The following is a 14,277-nucleotide window of genomic DNA, read 5'->3' on the forward strand; positions in this document are numbered from 1 at the left end:
TTGTGCTATCCTTGGTGATTTATTTTTCTAATTTCAGTGCTTAGTTAAGTTTAAGTATTCTTCCAAACATTCAGGGACCTCAGTTCGAATGTCTGCTAGTTTTGTTTTACTGTATATGGGTTTCTTAAAATTTTGTTTCATGTACCTGCTCATTATGGTTTCATGGTGAACCCAGTATGATTCTCTTATCTTTCTCCCCCTCCAGGAGTCCAGTGTATTCCACAACGAGCAGCACTTCTCAAATCCATGTTAAATTTCCTCAAGAAGGCCATTCAAGACCCTGCTTTCTCAGATGGCATACGGCATGGTATTTGGTTCTAGATATGTTTTTTGAAGGATGTTTGACTCTCTGAGAGATTGGTCCTTTTCGTACTTTCCTAACATCTTTTATTAAAGGCAGGCTTAGGAAAAGGCCATGCTATTTTGAATAGCTTTTAGTTGTTTGTTATTATTTTTCCTGGACCTGAGGGTTGTTTAGCTGTTTTCATAATGATTCCCACCTTTTCCATCTTTTGATTCTATGCTCACTTCCATCTTACTACCCCTCTCTAACTCTGTGTTCTTTTTTTGACCCACTGTTAGAAAGCTTAATGCGTGGACAGAAAATAAATATTAAAATACAAGAAGACAAGTAAGGGTCATTAGATTGGAGTCAGTATAGGCTTTGTTTACCAGTGTGGTATACGTAGCATATTGCTTCATTGTCTCCATGTCTCCTACTACTCCCAGACTGATCATATTCTCCTTAATGTTCACTTTTCTCTAGTGATGGATGGTTCTCTGCCTACCTCCCTGAAACACATCATCAGCAATGCAGAATACTATGGCCCATCACTATTCCTCCTAGGTAAGTAGAGTTGATAGTTGCTTATACCAAGCTGGCATAACCTACCAGAGGTCTCTCTGTGTGTTTTATATCCTTGTAGGGTTTTACTGTCCACATTTGTCCCCTGTGCAATTATACATCTTATTGGTGATGAAATAAAGGTCAGATTTCAGTTTTAAATAAATAGACATTTCCTGAATGCCAAATGTACCTTCTATAAGCAGTGCATTGTGAATCATTTGTAATAAGTAGTAGTAGTATACATTTGGCTTATTTGTGCTATACTTATGCTTCAAGTGTGATTTTTTAAAAACATGGCTTTATTCAGTGGTTAGTCTGTAACCTTTGGGGATCCAGTGGGAATGGTTTTCATTCTCAGAATTGAATGTCAGATCTGCAAACGGTAGTGTAGAAAATTGTTTTGCACTGTAGAAAATGCAGTTTTGGGAACTATGGGTATTTTGTAGTTATTTGCGGAAACGTCTTTGTATTTTGACATTGGCATTGCTTTGATTATTGCTATTGTTAAAACCTCATTTTTATTAAGAGACGTTTATTGAGTAACATTTGGGACAATGTGCTAAATACATTGGGTTCTAGAATTCTTCTAAAACTCTACAGGAATTTAGTGGGAGATGTGGAAATAGGGATAACCTCCCTGTACTAGTAGCAGGCATTGTTTTTTATAGTTCAGAGTGTGAAGGGCATAGTTTTGGTACTACAACATAGATACTTCCTTGCCCCTTTGTTGAAGCAATTTAGGGTTTTTGTATATTAGTCTTGTATCCTGTGACCTTGCAAAATTCACTTATTCGTTCATAATTGTTTTGTTGATTTCTTTGGATAGTCTACATAGTCTTTACTATGTGCATATTTCTTTATGATCTTTAAGCCCTCTTTTTGTCCTATTGCATTGGCAAATATTTCACAGTGCTGATAAAAGTGGTAAGAATGGGCCTCTTTGCTTTTTTCCTGAACTTGGAAAAGCATTTAATATTTTACCGTTAAGTATGAGGTTAGCAGAGGATTTTGTGTTGAAGATTTTTGTTCCTTTTTATCAGGTTGAGGACATTTTGTTAAGTTGTAACAACTCCACCATGACATGGTTAGGATCAGATGGCAAAATTCATGACAGTAGTTTTTTGGCATGATGAAAAAAAGATTTGTTTCACAGGTGGGTAAGTCCCAAGGCCAGGGTCAGGGAGAATGGCTCTCTTTTAGTAAAAAGCTCAGAACACAGAGAGAGAAAAGTTAGTACACAGGCATCTTTTAATAAAGGGAAAGTTTAAAAGAGGCAGCAAGAAGACATATGTTCTGCTGGGATGGGAAGAGTAGGTGAGCCCTATCAGGATAATACAGGCAGTGGGGAACACAGGCAGGAAATGAGCACTAAATTAGACATCAGTGGAAGACCAAATCCCCTCCCTATGGTCTTCGTAATTCATCTCTGACATTTGAGTTAGCGTAGCAACCTCCCAGGTTTCCTGTAAATATACTTGAGAGAGACCAAATTTGCAAAGCCAGCCCCAAATAATTAGATTAGCAATTATTATTTCAGTTCCCTAAATGATAGTATAGGGCCTAAACCGAGGCAGAAGGAGATAGCCAGGAGAGAAAATCAAGGGGAACTGAGAATCTCTTGGAGTATTTTTGTAAGATAATTGGCTATTTTGGTTTGTTTTATTTGTTGAACTCTTCTGGGTATCTTTTCTGTATTATTGACCCATGTGCAGGAGGAGGTCCCTTTAAGACACAGACTCCACCTTGAAATGCCAATCTGTTATCAGCTGTCATAGCAACCAGAGTGCTTTGAGAGCTTCTAAGGCCTGAGCTGTTTATGTGGTGTGCCAGGAGTTATGGCATTGTCTGAATAGCCTGTATGAGTTGAGTCTGTGTAACAAAATTGGAAATACCTAAAGTTATGCATATTATGCTAAAGATGCTGATGAGGCCCAGTGCTCCCTTTTGTGGCAAGACTTGATGCAACAGTTAGACTTTCTAGTTGGATCTAAGGTGCCCTGGGTAAGAAATGTCCATAGGACGCAGGTCAGGCTGTATAGGGTGTTGGAAGGTGGAGTTTCTAGTGGGCAGACATGCGAGGATAAAATAGTCTCAGTGGGGGGGACATCATTGTATGTGCTATCATTTGGTGGGAGAGTCTGGGAAGGACATGGAGTCCATAAGGGGAAGTTAAGGAGAAAGTACCTGGTGAGGTCATGATGTCCTGCTGTAATAATTGCATGCTGAAACCCACCACATAAAGATTCTAACTTCTCTCCTCCTGTCTCCAACCCCTAGCTCTTCTACACTACTTTCAGACCCACCTGTATCCCCTTTAACTTCCCAACTGCCCTTTCTTCTCTCTGATCTTCTGCCTTATTTCTCACATTATCTATTCAGGTCTGCTTGTGCCATTTCTAGCCTAGCTGATGCCAGTGCTAGGCTAGAAATAGCATTATTGACTGCTTAACCGGAGATAGTGACAGGTGGTCAATATGAATATTGAAGACTTCCAAGGGAGCAAGACTTAGTTGTATAGTGGTAGCGTGGGCTAGGATACGTATTAACATTACTAAAGGTTTAGCACTTAGGTGACATTCCCTGCTACTATTATATATATGTTATCAGGTTGAGGAAAGTAGGAAATACAGGGAGTGACTGTGGAATAGTAGAGAGTGAAGTGTGGGATGGCTGTCAAACCAAGGGGAAGTCAGAACTGATGGGGCTATGGAGTTATAATGAGAGAGATGAGGGCAGGCAGATAACATCTCCGGGGTGTCAGCACTGAGGCTGGAATTAGCAACTGTGCTACATCATCATCTGGGATGCATTAGTATGCTGAATTGATAGGAGTCCTTGGCTGGCCCTGAAACCTTAATGCAGAATTTTATGCTTTTGAGAAATCATTGCAAAAGTGACTGAAGATCATTATCCCTTTGCCTACAAGAGTTATGGAGTAATTTCTTATGGGGACCTATGGACTGATTGAGTACCTCAAACAAGTAGAATCACAGCATGGGCAAAAAGTAGCTCAAGAAGTTTGGTATTGAGCTAGAGTGGTAGAATACCAGCCCAAGGCTATGAGCCAGGTGAGATATAGCCAGGCCAACTAGAGCCAGAACACTCCACAGTGACATTTCAAGGCCTGTGACACATAGGCTTTGGCATACTGGAGGTGCCACTTTATTATGGGAGCCACAGGCATTGCCATCCCAGATCCTGTGGTGGCCTCCCATTAAATATCTCTGTAATAAGGTGGATCCAGAACTAACATCCTATTTAAGAATATTGATCCTGAGAAGAACTTGAAGATCTTCCTTTCCTTTTTGGAGGAACCATACCATTGTAAGTATGGGACCTGGCAGGCACTGAGTCCTCCATTTCCTACAAAGAGGGACCTCCACTTAGCAAACCTTTAAACCATCATATATGGAAACGACTTTGGCAGAGACTTTGCATATAGCATACCAGATAGTCTGTGAGGGTGAGGACCCTCAATTTTCAGTGGATCCCATTCTGTTATCCACTTTCAATCCAGGTGCCTCTCCACCAGGAGATCCTGAATTACACCAAGATCAAAAAGGGAGGCATCATCAAGTGAGGAGGGGATTCTACTTGGATATTATAGACTCACAGATGGAAAGTGTCCCTTTTTGTGGCTGGAAAGGGGACAAAAGGAAGCACTACTTACATTTTGCTAGGACGTCATGCAACTTAAAAGTTGAGAGTTCACAGTAACTAAGGCAGTGGGCAAAAGAAGGAACCACTTAGGAGAACACTATCCATTTTGTAAGTTTAACAGAGCATGGAATAGGCATTATGTCTCTATTAGGCCTGCTATCTGTGAACAATAAAACAAAAACGGAAGCTCCAAGGTGTGATGCCTTGTTTTAAGGCATATTCCCAGACTAAATGAGCGGTACAAATGTGTGTACCCTGATCAGAGTCAGTGTTATCAGGAAGCCCAAAGGGAACTGACGTTTGCTGAATCCTACAATAATGGTGTCAGCAGTAGCATGGCAGGAAGGATAAGCCAAGAATAGGCCTGTATAATAATCAGTCATTTGCAGTTTGTACCAGCAGATTAGGGCAGTGGCCCAATAAAATTGATTTGCCAGTGAGAGAAGGGGTGTTCACCTGTGTGTATGGATTCTAGTTGGTGATGGTGCCAATGACAGGACAAGGTGCAAAGATCATAATTGGGAGGCTAGGGTTTGCGTGGGGCTACTGGCATGGGGATGCTATGGCATTTGGGCCCAGGGATTGTGATGACCAGAGTTTTCATTCCATTGAACCAAGAGCAGGGATAATATCTGAGCTTATTTGAAAAGTGTAAACAGTTGGTCAGCTGTCACATTAAAATGTGCTTCCTCTGTGGCAGCCTTGGTATGAGCTGAGACATGGGAGACTCTAAAATTGTAATATATGAAGTCTAAGCAGCGGTATAGTCCCAGTGTGAAGACCTCATAGAGGATGATCCTCAATATAATTATTTTCAGCTCACTGACCAGGAAAGAACAGTGAGGTCATTAGCTACCACTCACAAATCTGTAAAAATATGAACAATGGACATACCTTCATCGAGGTATCCTCCAGTACCAAAGTGAATGCAACCAGCTCTCTGGGTAGGCTGACCCTTGATTCCCATCCTTTATCAGAAATAACCTGGTTGTGGGGTAGAAAGCAGGCGTGTGTTAAATAGACTCCATTTTTACAGGATTTCCTCCTCAGTAAAGGTATGTCCCTCTGCTTTTGTGTCCAACCATGGTACTCTAAACACTCTTGAAAACCAAGGTTACCCTGAAGACAAAAGCCTCAAGTCTCTGAATTCTCATTTTCACTTAGTTTGGGCCTTTGGCTATAATTTGCTTTGTTCTTCATATTTTAAAAGATTTTTCAAGTGTTTAGCATTTAATTTGTTTTCAGCAGAATGATTTATTAGGGTATTTTTGTGCCTTTTTATTTAAATGGAGAAATTTTCAACATTGTCATCATATTTCTTATAGTCCCTAGTGGTTATTTCTCTTATTGCCATTTAATGTTAATGTTTTTTTGTTTGCTTATTTTTCATCCAGCCCAAAATGTCATGTTTTTTGCTTTTTAAAAAATTTTCTGAATCTTGTATTATTTTCTCATTCCTTTTTTTGTAATGGTTATCCTTACATTCTTTTTTGACTTTTAAACTTTAAATTTTTTACTCTGTCTTCTGCCAAACTGGACAAAAATAACACCTTCAGCCTGCCTTTTCTCTTTTCTCAATATTTTCTTTCTTTTCCTTTTTCTTTTCTTTTTTAGTAACCTTTGACTTTATCTCTCTTGGATTCATTTTCAATTTTATTGAAGTATATCCTTGGATACTTTTTAAGGTGTTATGCTTTTCTTTCAGAATTTGGTGGATGTTTCTCCACTGTATTCTAATGCTCCATATATAGATAACCATGTCATCAGACTAGTTCCTGTTTCTATCTGAGTATATTTTCCTGCTTCTGGAAATTTTTTTCTATTTCTGATTCCTTTTAACTTACATGTTCTCTCCTGGAAGCTCTATTATATAAGTAATAGGCCTACCATAGTTACTACCTTTCTGTCCTTTAACTCAGTTGCTTGGTTCCACCCAGAGCCGATTCCTTTGTTCATGTGTATACCCTTTATTTTTAATTCTCATTCTTGGTCATCTATTAATATTTTTTAAAGAGGGAATAAACTGTCCCAGTGCACAGTGGCATTGTGACATAGCACTATATAGTTAGACCTCTTAATAAAATAATAGATTTAATGTCTTAACCTCTAATAAAATACTCAATTTTAGTAACTCTGTAGAATTGCATTTGTACAACTGTAAGTCAGTGGATGGGTATGTCGTCATATACCAGTAGGAACCCAATAAAGGACTTAAATTTTTCAGAAGTTTATAACTCACCTGGAATCCCAAAGCCCAGTGACAACTGTTGCTCCCTGGTAATTGTTATATATCTACCATTCAGCTGTCATTTGGGATAATTAGAAGTGCTTCGGTTTGAACTGAAAATCCTCTGGCTTCTTTTAGATCTTAGGCATCACTGTAAATGAGTTTGTTTTATATATGGTTTATAGATATTGTGTGTGTGTGTGTGAGTGCGCCAGGTTTTTAAATCAGAGTTATTTTAGCCTTATAAAATGAGTTGGGAAACCTTAATTGTTCCTAGAAGGATTAATAACTCTCACATATAAAATTCTTGGCTTGGTGCCTCTCTGTTACTTGGGTTGTTTTACTTTAAAAATTCTTCGTTATTGATCTAGTCTGCTTTGCTATCACTTCTTGAGAGTTGATTTTTTTATGACATTTTCTTACAAAAGCATGTTTCACTTGTTAGCATATACTTTGTAGAATAATGTTATTTTTTCTGTATCCAATTAAATCTTCTTTCTCACTGCTAATGTGTATTATTGTCCTTTTCTTCATTAGATTTCCCATAGGCTTATACGCTTTTCCACTGTCTTCAGAAAGCTAATTACTCGTTAAAATTGTTGATGTTTTTCCCTTTCAGTTTCATTAAATTCTGCTTTTTTCTGTTAATTATTCCTGGCTTGTCTTGTTGTTTTTTAATTAATGCTGTACTATTTCCTCTTGAATGGGGTTTTTGGCATGGTCCAAAAACTTTGGTAGTAGTACTGCACATTTCTAAATGTTACGGTGTCAAAAACTGGTCAGGTTAATATCCCAAGGATTCTTATACCACTAATGGTAGTTTAAAATTGCTGAATGGCCTTTTTAGAAGACAGTTTGTCCATTTTCATCAGTTTGCATTCACTTTAACCCAGCAAACCCACAACTTAGGAGACTAGTTATATACATGGTGGTACACATATTTAGCAGAAAAGTATGCAGCCATTCAAAATGAATGGGAATAGTTGGGAGATTATATGGTATGACAGCTGGGAGAAAAAAATGCAAAATATGTTACAGTATAACCTCATTTATGCAAAAATACACCCATAAAAATCTTGAAGTGTAGTCACTAAATTCTTAATTAATCTCTGATGGAGTAAGTATTAGGATCTTTCATTTCATAGTAAGCACAAGTGTTTAAATTGTTATACATTATTGAGAATGTATTTTTTAAAGCCTTTGATGTCTTGTAAGGAATCTCTCAGTTTCCCGTATGTTCTCATCTTTTTTTTTTAGCTACTGAAGTGGTGACTGTGTTTGTATTTCAAGAACCATCACTGCTGTCTTCACTCCAGGACAATGGATTGACAGATGTCATGCTGCATGCTCTGCTTATTAAAGATGTGAGTCCTTTCTGCTGCTCTGTAGAGCATGCTCTTTGCATAGCCCTCCCCTCAATACACACACAGCACATACTTGAAAAGCAGTCTTATGACATGAAAATCCCATCTCTTGTCTTGTGTATGTAGTATTGAATCTAATTGGCACCTGGTAGTCAAAATTCCTTCTATCTCTCAGTGTGAAACCCCTGGCCTGGTTTTCCTAGCATCTATACCCTTTTAGTTGCGTTCAAGCTCACTTTGTCTTCTCTATAGGTTCCTGCCACCCGTGAAGTCCTTGGCTCCCTCCCAAATGTATTCAGTGCACTCTGCTTGAATGCCCGAGGTCTTCAGTCTTTTGTACAATGTCAGCCTTTTGAACGTCTCTTCAAAGTTCTTCTGTCTCCAGATTACCTCCCAGCCATGCGGAGGAGGAGGAGTTCTGATCCCCTTGGTAAGTCACTAGGGTTTCTTTTATAATAGAAAATTGGTTCATTTGGCAAGAAAACCTTTCCTTGACCTCACATCATTTCTTTGGTTAGGTGTTCAAAGCTTAATGGGAATTATCACCGTACATTCTATTGCAGGTAGAAAGGAATACCTCATCCTTAGCTTCTCCACTCATGACATTTCCATGCTTCTCAACAGTTGACTGTTGTACTATCATGGTACTGGTTTAAAAAACAGGTATTAGGCAGCAGTGGTAGATTTCCAGATCCACCATCTAGTCAGCAGCAATGAGAAATATAGAGTCCTGAGGTGTTGGTCCTGGTAATCTGATATTCTAATATCTCATTCTCTGAGATAGTCACAAATGAAGAGATTCCTTCTCAGTGAACTTGAGACCAGATCATTAAGGAATTACTAGCAAGAGCGTAGGGCTCCACAAAGATTCCAATTTTCAAAAATGTGCTTTGTAGCCACCACTGCAGCATTCTAGCCACTGTCATTTTTCACTGGGGCAGCCAAGAGGGTTAATGGTTTAGGCTTCCTGTCTTTCTTCTCTCTATGCAATACTAGTTTGGAACTCAACAGTAGAGATTGCCAGGGTAGGGTACAGCACACATCATTACTTTAAAATGTGTTCACTAGACTGATTCCTTCTTCCTCCCTAGTGATTTCGGGGGATGGGGACTGATGTGAATTCATTAGAGAAATTATGGCATTAGAACATCATGACCACCAGCTAAATTTCTTTTTTCCACCTTATGTTGGCACAGAAAAGAGCACAAGCTCTATTTTCTTCAGTCTAACAGTTGATTTTTTGCTTTAAGGGGATACTGCATCCAACCTGGGGAGTGCTGTCGATGAGCTCATGAGACATCAGCCCACCCTCAAAACAGATGCAACGACTGCTATCATTAAGGTAGAAAGTGATAATAAGGCTGTGACCATGGGCATGAGATAGCGGTGGAGGGGGAGTTTTTAGAAAAGGTTTGGCCTACTGGAGTTTGTTTGGATTCTCAGACTATTCCTTATAAGAACATTATGTCTGCTTTATTTTCTCCATGTCCTTGGGTTGGTCCTTTGCCCAAAAAAAAAAAAAAAAAAAAAAGTCATTTTAGTTCATCGTAGAAATCTCTATGAATTTCAGTTTTTCCAGATTGAGAATTGTTTTCCTTATAAAAACAATTTCTCTATTTAATGTAAACTTCTACACATTGCTTTCTTATATGTGTTATTGACAAGCAGACAAGGCTTAGCTTCTGTTTATAAAAGCATATTACCCCTTCTAGTCTTTGTTTCTTGATCCCCACCACTACTACCACCACATTTATTAGCCCTACCAGTTGCCTTCTAGGATTATTGAAACTGGTATCTGAGTTCCTGGTGTTTGGTGAATTAGGACAGGGAGTCAGATCAGTCAGTCACTTAAACAGCCATGCTGACCCTGAACAAATTATTTAACTTTGCAGAACTTCTGTTCCTCTGTATATAAAATAGAGTTGATGAATATAAAGTGTTTGGGCAAATATATAGCACATAGAAAATGCTTCCAAAATGTTAGTCATCCCCCCATTCCTTAATTATTAGTAAGTAATCTTATTTCCTGTGCCTTTCAGTTACTTGAAGAAATCTGTAATCTTGGAAGAGACCCTAAATACATCTGTCAGAAGCCATCAATCCAGAAAGCAGATGGCACTGCCAGTGCTCCTCCCCCAAGATCTAACCATGCAGCAGAAGAAGCCTCTAGTGAGGATGAGGAGGAAGAGGAAGTTCAGGCCATGCAGAGCTTTAATTCGACCCAGCAGAGCTTTACTTCTACCCAGCAGAATGAAAACGAGCCTAATCAGCAGTAAGTGTTTATGAGACAGGTTCTCTAGCCTTGTGATCTTGGACATGTTACTACCTCTCTTAGTGTCACTTTCATCTCTGACAAGTGAGACAGTTGTATTAGATCATTCTAAGGTTCTTTCTGACCCTAAAAGTGTACAGTTTTTCTTTACTGTGACCCTTAATGTGTCATTCGTGGTTTGGTATTTAATTGTATTGGTTGCCTTAAGAAGCTATCTTTCTTAAAAGATATTGATGAAATTGAATCATAATTCACTCTATTAGTTAATGAGCTTTATTTTCCCCTTGTTGATTTGATATTCCACATCATTGACTGTTTCAAACACATATGAAACACATTACACTTTTGAAGCCTATTTCCTAAGAAGTCCTTAAGAGGTGCAGGGATTCATTGTTGCTGGTTGTTTTTTGTTTTCATTCATTTGGCTACTATCTATTCATTCCAGATAAATTAGAAAGAAAGTTTTGGAATGTACTGTATGATTGTAACCTGGCATAGCAGATTTTCCTTCTCATTTGTATTTATTTAAGGTTTGTTCTACATAAGAATTGACTACCTGGATTGGGAGTGAGCAGATTGCTTAAAGGCTACTGACTGGTAGTCGATAGTTTGTGAGGCTCTTTGAGCTTACAGTATTCACACATGGGATGAACTGTAACTCTGGCTATAACTTTAAATGACTTTCGTGCTGGAAGTGGGAGTGAGCCTTCTGGATAGTCATACATTCAGTCACCTAATAAGTGTTCTTCTGGTGTGTAAATAAGTAGTTCTGAGAAAAGCATGGGCATTTTAGGATATGAATGGATTTGAGCTGGTCCTGAAGGATGGCTTGGGACTGAAGAGAATATTAGGGTGGAAGTAGACAATAGGGGCAAAGGCCCAGAATCCAAAACTTGGTATATCCTCTTGGAACTCTAGATAGTAATGAGCCTGTGGGTATCAGAAGAGAGGCATTATCTACTAAGTGCATTGCTTTGTTAAGCAGATATCTTACTCTGTCTGATAAGGCAAACCTACCTTCATTCTACCAACATCTTCTATTTTCTTTAAAATATTCTCTTTCTGGAAGAGGTGGGCACCCTGGAAAACAGCAAGACTTTTTTTTGCAAAGGAGTCAGAGTCTTGGTGCTTCCTTTGCCACACCCTTGATTGTGAGTGACTCTGCTTAGGTGGGGTTCCTTATCCTGGTTACAGATAAGGAAAAGATTTTTAAAACGTGGGTGTTGGTGGTGGCGGTGGTTTTAAGTCAAGCTGTGTGTATCTGTCTGCATATAGCTTCTCTACGTGAGCATCTTACAGATACCTTAGATCTAACACATGCAGATATCAAGCTGTCACAGTAAAAACATTTTCTCCACTGCCCTCATTTGTTCACTCTCCATGCCTTTTTTGGGATATCATGTATCACTGTGTTCTATCCACAGTTATCCCCATTCCCACATCATCTTATCTTCTTTTCTGCAAGGCCAGCTCAAATGTCTCATTCGTAAAGGAGCTTTTCCATTTACTTCCTATTGAGAAGTCAATCTTGTGTTCTTCAGATAGTTTTTTAAAAATTATTGTATATGCTTCTGGTTTCCCTCACTAATCCATAAGCTCCTGAAGGACAGGGACATTCGCTCATTTGGTAATGTATCCCAACACTTTGTATATAGTAGGTAATCAGTTAGTGTTTATTTAATGGAACGCATAAAGAACATTAGGTTAAGGATTCCCTAAGTCTTAAATGCCAGGGAGCTCGGCCTAATGAAACGTGAATTGAGAATGAAGAGAAAGTAGAAATAGAGAGCAACAGCATTAATACTCTACCTTTAATGATATCCAGATGTAACCAGCCACGAGTGGCTCACATCTGTAATCCCAGCGCTTTGGGAGGCCCAGGTGGGAGGATCGCTTAAGGCTGGGAGTTCAAGACCTGATACAGCTTCTAAGATGCAAAGGACATTACATGGGTATTCATCACAACCTTGTTCACGTAACACATCCAAGAGTCTCACAGACGTTGACACATACATATACTTTTTCACTTCAGCATTCTTCAGAAGCCTAGATTGGGTCACTAAGTGGGCTGGAAGAAAAAGCAGGAGAGTGTCTCAACTTAGGCTCATTTTGAAAGCCACAATATGTTAAAAGGGAAGTTTCTTTTATCTCCTTATCCCAGGCAGTTGTTATGGGGGAGTGGTTGTATACTTTCCGCCAGTATGTGGAAGAGGCTTGGAAAGATTTGTAATGTATGTCACCCTTCACCCCAAAAGTCTTGTGCATCCCCTCCCCAAAATCCAAAATTCTTCACTGGGACTCCCAAACAAATTTGTTTCCTATACCATCATCTGTTTTCCAAAGCCTTACGTACATACACAGAGAAGATTAATTTTTTATCAATATATATTGAGGTAAGAGTCCCATATAGTAAACTGCAGAGTTTGAGTTTCCAATTTCTTTACCCCAAAATGAAGTAGCTACTAATCTTATTTCTATCAACATAGAATAATTGTGCTTATTCAAAAACATGTATAAATAGAATGATCATATAAATGAAGTCTTACGTATATATCATATCTGATATATGTACTTTCTTGTATCTGGCTTCTTTGCTCATTGTGTTTTGGAGATTCGTCCATGTTGCATTTATCTTCAGCTTGTTACTTTTCATTGCTGTGTAGTATTCTATTATATGAACATTGTACAGCATTTATCCATTCTCCTGTTGATTCCAGGCTCAGAAAGTGCTCTTTTTCCTTATTTTTTCCAAAACCAGCAGCTAGTATTTGAAAATGGTGTTTGTATATGATCTTGAGATACATGGTTTTGTGCTGGAGATTTGGAATAAGGAAATTTATGCACTGTAGTTTACTCCAAATACATGAGGTGTACTGTTCTATTAATACATTCAGAAGCATTCATCACAAGTACTTCTAAATACTTTTGGCTTCTTTCTTCTGCCTTCTAAATTGTTTGAACCCATAAAATCTGATATTGTTGGGGATGAATATATTTGCCAGTGAGTAACCAGGATTTGTAGTTGGCATCATGGTTCATTTTGTGGTTGATTCCATTTAGTGTCCCTAGCTTACCACCTACCTCTGCTGAGCAACTTAAAAGAAATGGGTTATGTAAGTCCACGTGGTCTTTAGAACTTAAATAGCAATTGTCTGGGTTTTAAAGGCAATGAGTGCAGAGAATCAGTTGTTCCCTGAAATGTGGCCCACGAGAGCTCCTTTGCCAAAGTTGCTGTCTCCTCAAGAACTGGAAAAAACACCCACTTACCCGCCCCACCCCACCCCCACCAAAAATAACCCCAAGATACACTGTTCTATGATGCAAAATTGGACTCCTCCTTTATGTCTGATTAGGGGCTCCCCCACCATAAATACTCAAGTAAAATTAACCAGAGTAAAATCAAGTTTGGGAATGTGTATGTGTTTTGGGGAAGGGAGAAAGTCAGGAAGTTTTTAATTGGACAGTTATGTTAAATTACTTCCGTTCATCGTGGGAATGTAGTCTTTTATTGTTTCAAAGATGCCACGGGCCAGATTTTCAAATAAGATTAGGATTAGAATGCCTTTTCTTGAACCCAGTTGGTGGGTGGAGTTCTGTTGGAAAGAGTTGATCATTTTTAGTATTCTTATATATGGCTTTTTAGGCCTGGAAGCCAAAGAGAAGGATAGGGAGAAAATTGGTCACTGAACAAATTTGTTCCTGGAGTTGTATTAAAAACCAGTGTTAGGGCCGGGTGCGGTGGCTCACGCCTGTAATCCTAGCACTCTGGGAGGCCGAGGCGGGCAGATTGTTTGAGCTCAGAAGTTCGAGACCAGCATGAGAAAGAGTGAGACCCCATCTCTACTAAAAATAGAAAGAAATTATATGGACAACTAAAAATATACAGAAAAAATTAGCCGGGCATGGT

General features: G+C 38.8%; 1 protein-coding gene across 16 annotated transcripts in view; it reads left to right on the forward strand.

Moving 5' to 3' along the window:
* The window catches only part of HUWE1 (HECT, UBA and WWE domain containing E3 ubiquitin protein ligase 1), a 153,637-nt gene that overhangs the window by 67,075 nt on the left and 72,285 nt on the right, over nucleotides 1-14,277 (forward strand). For all 16 annotated transcript variants that reach the window (XM_045537607.1, XM_045537610.1, XM_045537606.1 and 13 more), the window contains 6 exons: nucleotides 206-307; nucleotides 767-847; nucleotides 7,992-8,098; nucleotides 8,351-8,528; nucleotides 9,349-9,440; nucleotides 10,138-10,370. In XM_045537607.1, coding sequence (XP_045393563.1) covers nucleotides 206-307; nucleotides 767-847; nucleotides 7,992-8,098; nucleotides 8,351-8,528; nucleotides 9,349-9,440; nucleotides 10,138-10,370 — 793 coding nt within the window. The remainder of the gene's footprint in view (nucleotides 1-205; nucleotides 308-766; nucleotides 848-7,991; nucleotides 8,099-8,350; nucleotides 8,529-9,348; nucleotides 9,441-10,137; nucleotides 10,371-14,277) is intronic.

This window comes from Lemur catta, chromosome X, assembly GCF_020740605.2.
Source record: "Lemur catta isolate mLemCat1 chromosome X, mLemCat1.pri, whole genome shotgun sequence".
Taxonomy (NCBI): Eukaryota; Metazoa; Chordata; class Mammalia; order Primates; family Lemuridae; genus Lemur; species Lemur catta.